The sequence below is a fragment of the Monopterus albus genome, unplaced genomic scaffold (genome assembly GCF_001952655.1).
Source record: "Monopterus albus unplaced genomic scaffold, M_albus_1.0 scaffold71.1, whole genome shotgun sequence".
In the NCBI taxonomy this organism is placed as follows: domain Eukaryota; kingdom Metazoa; phylum Chordata; class Actinopteri; order Synbranchiformes; family Synbranchidae; genus Monopterus; species Monopterus albus.
Window position 1 is genome coordinate 769,149 of NW_018127951.1, and position 8,942 is coordinate 778,090.

Consider the following 8,942-nt stretch of genomic DNA (forward strand, 5'->3'; position numbering starts at 1 on the left):
GTGCCTTACATGACAATGCCAGATATTGACATCTCTCTGCCAAAAGGAAAGATCGAAGGCCCAGATGTTGAAATAGAGGGAGGTACTGGAGGAAAGCTCAAAATGCCTCACATGAAAATGCCAGATGTTGACTTTTTACTGCCAAAAGGAAAGGTCAAAGGCCCAGATGTTGAAATGGAGGGAGGTACTGGAGGCAAGTTCAAAATGCCTCACATGAAAATGCCAGATGTTGATATCTCTCTGCCAAAAGGAAAGATCGAGGGCCCAGATGTTGAAATAGAGGGAGGTACTGGAGGAAAGCTCAAAATGCCTCACATGAAAATGCCAGATGTTGATATCTCTCTGCCAAAAGGAAAGATCGAGGGCCCAGATGTTGAAATAGAGGGAGGTACTGGAGGAAAGCTCAAAATGCCTCACATGAAAATGCCAGATGTTGATATCTCTCTGCCAAAAGGAAAGATCGAGGGCCCAGATGTTGAAATAGAGGGAGGTACTGGAGGAAAGCTCAAAATGCCTCACATGAAAATGCCAGATGTTGATATCTCTCTGCCAAAAGGAAAGATCGAGGGCCCAGATGTTGAAATAGAGGGAGGTACTGGAGGAAAGCTCAAAATGCCTCACATGAAAATGCCAGATGTTGATATCTCTCTGCCAAAAGGAAAGATCGAGGGCCCAGATGTTGAAATAGAGGGAGGTACTGGAGGAAAGCTCAAAATGCCTCACATGAAAATGCCAGATGTTGATATCTCACTGCCTAAAGGAAAGATCAAAGGCCCAGACATTGAAATGGAGAGAGGTACTGGAGGCAAGTTCAAAATGCCTCACATGAAAATGCCAGATGTTGATATCTCTCTGCCAAAAGGAAAGATCGAAGGCCCAGATGTTGAAATAGAGGGAGGTACTGGAGGAAAGTTTAAAGTGCCTCACATGAAAATGCCAGATGTTGATATCTCATTGCCTAAAGCAAAGATTGAAGGCCCAGATGTTGAATTAGAAGGAGGTACAGGAGGAAAGTTCAAAATGCCTTACATGAAAATGCCAGATGTTGATATTTCACTGCCTAAAGGAAAGATCGAAGGCCCAGACATTGAAATGGAGGGAGGTACTGGAGGAAAGTTCAAAATGCCTCACATGAAAATGCCAGATTTTGACTTTTCACTGCCTAAAGGAAAGATTGAAGGCCCAGATGTTGAAATAGAGGGAGGTACTGGAGGAAAGTTCAAAATGCCTCACATGACAATGCCAGATGTTGATATTTCACTGCCTAAAGGAAAAATCAAAGGCCCAGACATTGAATTAGAAGGAGGTACTGGAGGAAAGTTAAAAATGCCTCACATGAAAATGCCAGATATTGACATCTCTTTGCCAAAAGGAAAGATCGAAGGCCCAGATGTTGAAATAGAGGGAGGTACTGGAGGAAAGTTCAAAATGCCTCACATGAAAATGCCAGATATTGACATCTCTCTGCCAAAAGGAAAAATCAAAAGCCCAGACATTGAAGTGGAAGGAGGTACTGGAGGAAAGTTCAAAATGCCTCACATGAAAATGCCAGATATTGACTTTTCACTGCCTAAAGGAAAGATCAAAGGCCCAGACATTGAAATGGAGGGAGGTACTGGAGGAAAGTTCAAAATGCCTCACATGAAAATGCCAGATGTTGATATCTCATTGCCTAAAGGAAAAATCAAAGGCCCAGATGTTGAATTAGAAGGAGGTACTGGAGGAAAGTTCAAAATGCCTCACATGAAAATGCCAGATGTTGATATTTCACTGCCTAAAGGAAAGATCGAAGGCCCAGACATTGAAATGGAGGGAGGTACTGGAGGAAAGTTCAAAATGCCCCACATGAAAATGCCAGATTTTGATATTTCATTGCCAAAAGGAAAGATCGAAGGCCCAGATGTTAAAACAGAGGGAGGTACTGGAGGAAAGTTCAAAATGCCTCACATGACAATGCCAGATGTTGATTTGAAATAGAAGGAGGTACTGGAGGAAAGTTCAAAATGCCTCACATGAAAATGCCTGATGTTGATTTTTCACTGCCAAAAAGAAAGGTTGAAGGCCCAGAGTTGAACATTAAAGTAAAGGATGTCGACATACCTTCTGTTGATATTTCACTGCCTAAAGGCAAAATCGAAGGCCCAGATGTTGAAATAGAGGGAGGTACAGGAGGAAAGTTCAAAATGCCTCACATGAAAATGCCAGATGTTGATATCTCATTGCCTAAAGGAAAAATCAAAGGCCCAGATGTTGAAATAGAGGGAGGTACAGGAGGAAAGTTCAAAATGCCTCACATGAAAATGCCAGATGTTGATATCTCATTGCCTAAAGGAAAAATCAAAGGCCCAGATGTTGAAATAGAGGGAGGTACAGGAGGAAAGTTCAAAATGCCTCACATGAAAATACCAGATGTTGACATCTCTCTGCCAAGAGGAAAGATCGACGGATCCAGCAGCACAGTTAAGGGGCCTAAGGTTAAAGGAACAAAATTCAACATTGGAATGCCAAAGAAGAAGACTTGTATAGATGTACAGACAAAAACTCAGATCAAAGGCCCAGACATTGAAATAGAGGGAGGTACAGGAGGAAAGTTAAAAGTGCCTCACATGAAAATGCCAGATGTTGACATCTCTCTGCCAAAAGGAAAGATTGAAGGTCCAGAGTTGGACATCAAAGCAACGGATGTCAGCATACCCTCTGTTGATATTTCACTGTCTAAAGGAAAGGTCGAGGGTCCAGATGTTGAAATACAGGGAGGTACAGGACGAAGGTTCATGAAAATGCCAGATGTTGACATCTCTCTGCCTATAGGAATGATCGAAGGATCCAGCAGCACAGTTAAGGGGCTAAAAGTCAAAGGAACAAAATTCAACATTGGAATGCCAAAGAAAAAAACTTGTAGAGATTCACAGATAGAAACTCAAATCAAAGTTGACACCCCAGCAGCAGAAGCTACATTGCCAAGTGTTAATCTGAAAACCCAACAAGGCCAATATGAGTTACAAACAGGGAGAGAGGTTGGGCTCTCATTGTCTAGTGCAGAAATCAAAGGCCCCAGAATCCCAGACATAGAGTTTGATATTGGTACATCACAAGATGAAGGTGATGACAGAACAGAAAAAGGCAAGAAAATCAAAATCCCTAAGCTTGGTGTGCCTCTATCCTCCATCTCCTCTCCTGAGGGAAGCATCTATGGTCCAGAAGTTAAGTATGAGAGCCCTAATCTGCCCAAAGTAAAGAAAGCTGTTTTTGTTTTAGTAAATCCTCCTGAAACAGATGAACCTGCTGTATGCTCAGGACTCCTAGAAGAAGAAACAACAGTTGAGACTGAAAGAGGAGATGTCAGTGTGAAGATGCCCAAAATCAAAATGAAGCCAAGCTTTGGGAAGACCAAAGATAAATCAGCTGCTGTAAAAACAGAGAGAGAGGGACAGGGAGAGGAGAAGCCAAAGGAAGGGAAGATGAAAATGCCCAAAGTGTCATTTGCTTCTGGCAAATCAGGGTTGTTAGATGTTACTCTCATAGGAGACCGTTCAAGTCTTGATGATGAAAAAGATGCAAGTCCTTACAATGGCTCCAAGGATGATAAAGGGACATTTAGTGGTCAAATAAAACTTCCAAAGGTGGAGTTCACTAGTCCGTATGGCAAGATGGCCACAGAGGAGGAGGTCACAAGAATGAGTATGAAACTAGGACAAGATTCATCATCAGGAAAAATAAAGGGAGATGCTGACGGGCTCAAAGTAAAACCAGGCAAGATGGCTTCCACAAGTTTCAGTGTGGACTCTCCTATGGATGTGGTGGCATCTCAAGCCAGGACAGATATGCCATGCAGAGACAGCTCAGAGTCCTCAACTGGTCATACCATGGAGGTCAGCCCAACAAAGCTCCAGACTTGGAGCGAGGTGGGGAGCAAAAGTAGAGAGTCTGAAGAAAGAGAGTCGTCGTCCTGGTTCAAGATCCCTAAGTTCCACCTGAAGCCACACTCCACAGGTAAGGATAAAAGACGCTTCAAACAGATATTCATAAAATTAGACATGGACACTTATGAAAGATTGATAGTGTCCAAGTCAAACATGTTTATCAAATACTTGTTAAAGAGGAGGAAATTACTCTCTAGTTCTCTGGAAAATTCCAAAATTGAAATACAGTATAGGTTGTCCTTTATATGACTTATTCTTTTTTTTATTTAAAGGTGAACTTCACCAATTTTATCTACTGAACCATTATTTTTACCTATTGTTACACCCCTAATATATACTATATACTGTTCATAATTTATCCTTGCTATTGCATTTGATGTTTGTTTTTATTCTGTTATTAACATATCCCCTCCTGCTTTTTCTCTGCTACATAAGACTAAGTTTCTTTTCCAGCTTCCTCTCATACACTCATCCCTCTTGATCTATCCTCTTCTTGTTTCCTTCCCTCTTCTCTCCTGCTCCGCCAGGCTTCCTCCAGATAACCCCAGAGGGCTCACCTCAGGCCCAGCGGAGGGGGGAGGTGGGAGGTGAGACCGACATCTTGGGGTCTTTCTGCCTTCACACTTCAGGTCTTGACTTTACAACCCAGGAAATGTCAGAAGAGCACCAGGTCTCCTCTGCTGAGGAAGGAACTGTCACTATGGTTACCAAGACCACCAGAATCACCCAGCACATGGTTACCAAGGAAACACAACCAGGTGAATCTTCAACAGCACCTACATAGAACTTGGACTTCAGCTACTGAGGATGCTGTGATAGTTTTAAGCCTTTTTATTTAGGTTTTCTTTGATGAGGTTGCAGTGTTCTTGTAAACTCTGCCTGCAACAGGGCAAGCCTGTTTTAGTAAAAGTCAGCATTTTAATAGGTAAGGAATGAATGTGATGGCCCAGCATCAACCAGCATTATTATAAGCACCAGAACAATATATACTTACACTTTTCTTTTTAAATGTGATTATTTTCATTATTGTTCTTCAAGTTTTATTAGTTCAGTCCTAATTATTTATCAGATTTTGTTTGGTTTTAAAGGTTTCTTCTTGAATGTAAACGTGTCAGATTTCATTATTTATTGTTGTATGTAAGTTTGTGTGTGTGTGTGTTCAAAATGTGCTGGAATTAGTCATTTACTCACGTCATCATCATGGATTATGATTAGTTCAGAATAACTCATTATGAACTACTGTAGTACAGGCCAGAGTACTATTTGTGTAAATAGATATGTCATTACTTTTTGAAATGAAATTATTTTCATATTCACCAGTCAGGAGCAGAAGTTATATCTTACAACCTGATTGCCTATTTTGTGTGAGGTTTTTGATAGGTTATTTATATTTTTATCATTTTTCTCCATAGTTTTATTTAGTTTTTTATTTTTTGCATATTGCTACTGCTGTTACCCAGAGATAGTCACAGTGAATGAGCAGGACACTCTGAACCCTTTGTCTGCTGTGGGGATCAAACCTGTGATGTTCTGGTCACAGGTTGCTCTCAAACCTTTTGGCCAACCTGCTGCTAATCTGTTTGATATTCATTTATTTACTGTACACTGCCCAGAAAAGCTACTGCTGTATTATTTGCGATTTAAGGCTTTGGCTTCAGGATACACCTGACTAGGGGTGTAACTGTTCATCAAATCAAGGGTTTGGTTCTGACTTTGGTTGTTTCATTTTGTTTTTAAAAGGAAAGGGGGTGAATAACAAAAAAAACGGGGAAACAGATGAACACACCTGTACAAGAATTGTGTAGTAAACAGAGATTAAATTAACTGATGATTTGTAGAGTACATGAGATGCCCACACATACTGTAAATGATATTAGCTATTAGCCTAATAGGCTCACTAGGGCTAACGCATACCTGCAGTGAACAGCAGACTGCGGGCAAAGCTGAAATTATTGCTTCTCTGCAAGTTTATGCTTGTTTTTTTATTTTATTATTATAAATAACTCTTACCGGCTTTTTACTTGCTTAGGTTTTATTGCAAGTACGGAACCAGTAATTGCAAACCCAGACTGTGGACAACTGGTTTACCTTTACACCCCTACTCCTGACTAATGCTTTTTTTTTTTTTTTTTACTCAGCTGTGAAATATGTTGAATTTCAAAACAGTGATAGTGAACTGGCAGGAAGTTCATGGATTTAGGAGTGCAGTGAGAGGAGATTAAAAAAAAACTCTTGACATGTTAAAATGAGCCCTTTAAATATGATGCAACTATAAGGCTACTACAGGGGGCAGAGTGACTAAGAAGTGATGGGCCTTGAATTTGTACAAAAGTCATGCAGCAAAATGTCATCTAAAGACAGAAGAGAGAGGATCAGGACCACAAGAAGCATGTTTTGTTTGATTAAAATGTCTTCAACAATCTGACACTCTTCTGTTTATCATATGCATATGTTTGGAAAAACTGCAGAATAACAATGATTAATGTCAAGTTAATAAAAAGTTGTTGTTTTTTTTTTTCAAAAAGTGTGCCCCCTACCTAAAGTATAAATTGCCTTGAAAAGGAGGAGAAAAGCCTTGTAATGTTTTTTTAAATATTTTTGTCATCTCTACACAGAGATGATCAATTCCCAACTATTTTCTGAAAAACATTTACTTTAATGCTTCTGGCATTAAATGAAACTTATTGCTGAAAACTACTGATTTTATATATTATTTATAGCTGTTTACTTAATGTACAAGGTAACAATTTCAGGGGATATAATAATCCAATTTCTCAAAATAAATAATTGTTCAAAGGATATAAAGACTTTGAGAATGAACACTATTTAATTGGTTTACTTGTAGATTAAATTAAATTGTGTGATAAAACGCACAAAATCCTGACAAATCCACTCCCACAAGCTTTTCACTAACAACCTTTAACAATATGCCTGCACTTTGTTTTGCAGGTGAGAAATAGATTTTTCACACGCTGGGATGAGAGTAGTGACATGTCAAGGTAACACGCACTGAGTGAGTAGTAACTATGTGTATAGAGATTTTTACTCTTCTGGTTTTTTAAAGTCTTTGAATTTCTTGTAGATACTAAAGGTTTGAGTGCCAAGTGTTTTGTCAAAGCTGCATTAGAGAGAATGTTGTTACATCAATAAAATAATATCCACAAAAATGTTTTAAATTGTTATTTACTAATGTCTTGTTCTGACCTAGTTATGAAAGCTGTCAGGTTATTTGTGTTCCATGTGATTTTCAGTGCACTCAAGCATCTGTCAGCCTGAATCATCCATCCATCTATTATCTATACCCACTACCCACCGCAGGGTTCCAGAGGGCAGGAGCCAATAGCAACTCACAATTAGGCTAAGGCAGAAAATACAGTGAGGGATGTGAGCCCATTGTTGTGGGGAAAAGAAAAACGGTGCAGGATTTAAATACAATGCACATTTACAATTTGACTTTGTAAGAAAAAAAAAATGTGCATACTATCAAATCATTTTAAACCTGTGTCCTGACTTACTGACAAAAACTAAATGACACCTGTTTTGTAATTATCACGTTTTATTTCACCATTTTGATTCAGTAACTGAAAACCTAAAGTCCTGATTGCATAAACATTTATTCAGGTGTCATCTTTGAGCAGACTGAAAAACATCATGTCCACTATGCAAATCCAGCATTTTGTTTATCATTAGATGAAACTCCAATGGGCAGGGCCACAGAGACACATTTCCCAAGATTAAATAATTACAGCTAGTCAAAGATTATCTTGAAGCATGGGTTGGATTTTGAAGCCAGTATCCAAACTACCATACACTGCTGTTCCTGAACAAAAACAAAACTGATTTTCTCGAGATATAAAAAAGTCTCCCTCCATGTAAAAATTCTTCCTCATTAAATAAGAGTTGGGCTTATTTAAACTTCATTTTACATGTCAACAATGTGACAATGTTTAAAAAGTTTGTGGTGCTGGTGTCAGAGGGCAATGAAAGCTCGCCTACACTCTGTTAAACCAGCAGATGCTTAATCCGTCATGGGTGTGTAAGGGATTTATCATTCTCACCTATTAACGTACCAAAAAACTGCACTTTCTTTGCTTTAGTAAAAAGAGCAGTTCTCTGGGAATTTATGTGAAAACATAGTATAGCAAAATAATTGTGGGGTACATATTCTCATTTTTATATTGTGGTGTTGTGGGACAGGACAGACTGTTTGCAAACCTCTTATAATGCCCCACGGGGCAGGATGTAAGTAGATCAGGGTTTTGCCGGGGAGTGTGTGTTTGGATGGCTGCTGTGCTGTTCCGAGTGTGTGACAATAAAAAGACAAAAAGACCATCTTTGTTCTCCAGGTCCTCCTTCCAGCCAGCCAGCTTTCCAATATTAAGGCTAAATCAGTCACCCAAAAAAGGGAGAGAAAGAAAAGGGGGTTTGTCTATGGATTAGCGACACCAAAGCACCCGGTCAAGTCTTACTGAAAACTGCCTCGGGGTCCTGGAGGGACTTTGGAGGAGAAAGTGATAATTATGCACATGACGTCTTCCCATTCTGTGTGTGTGTGTGTGTGTGTGTGTGTGTGTATCTACTCATGCTGTGATGATGCTGTGAGAGGCAGGCTACAGGGGTGAGTGGATGTGAGGGCAGAGTGATGCTGTATGACGAGCGAGCAGTGCCACAGAGCAGGAGGAAGTGAGAGACAAGCCTGTAGGGTCACCTGCTCTAAAGCCGCTTTCAGATAGGATGCGATATGCGCTGCGCTTGCCGCGGGGGTTGGGCACAGCACATGGGAGGAGGGCGCCAATTGCCCACATGTTGGGCGCCAGATGCTAGGTGACCAGAAAGCTTTCCAAGAGGTGGTTAGCAGGTATTAACCTGCTTTTCAAGCAGCGGACATGGATGCACAATCTCTCTGCATGTCAGCAAAATGTGTTTTATTAAATTAGAACACAGTTTTTGTCACTGCTCAGGGCAGCACACACCTGCCACCAATGAACCCAAAACATACACTGCAAAAAATGATTTTTT

At 40.2% G+C, this 8,942-nt stretch overlaps 1 protein-coding gene across 3 annotated transcripts in view; it reads left to right on the forward strand.

Moving 5' to 3' along the window:
* The window catches only part of prx (periaxin), a 42,920-nt gene extending 35,905 nt beyond the window's left edge, over positions 1 to 7,015 (forward strand). For 2 of the 3 annotated variants that reach the window (XM_020605642.1, XM_020605641.1), the window contains exons 8-11: positions 31 to 82; positions 185 to 1,408; positions 1,984 to 3,993; positions 4,451 to 4,898. In XM_020605642.1, the coding sequence (XP_020461298.1) occupies positions 31 to 82; positions 185 to 1,408; positions 1,984 to 3,993; positions 4,451 to 4,707 (3,543 nt within the window). In that variant the 3' untranslated portion in view covers positions 4,708 to 4,898. Of the gene's footprint in view, positions 1 to 30; positions 83 to 184; positions 1,409 to 1,983; positions 3,994 to 4,450; positions 4,899 to 6,872 lie in introns of those variants that run through there. The other variant, XM_020605640.1, reaches the window with a different exon arrangement.
* Positions 7,016 to 8,942: the final 1,927 nt, after the last annotated feature.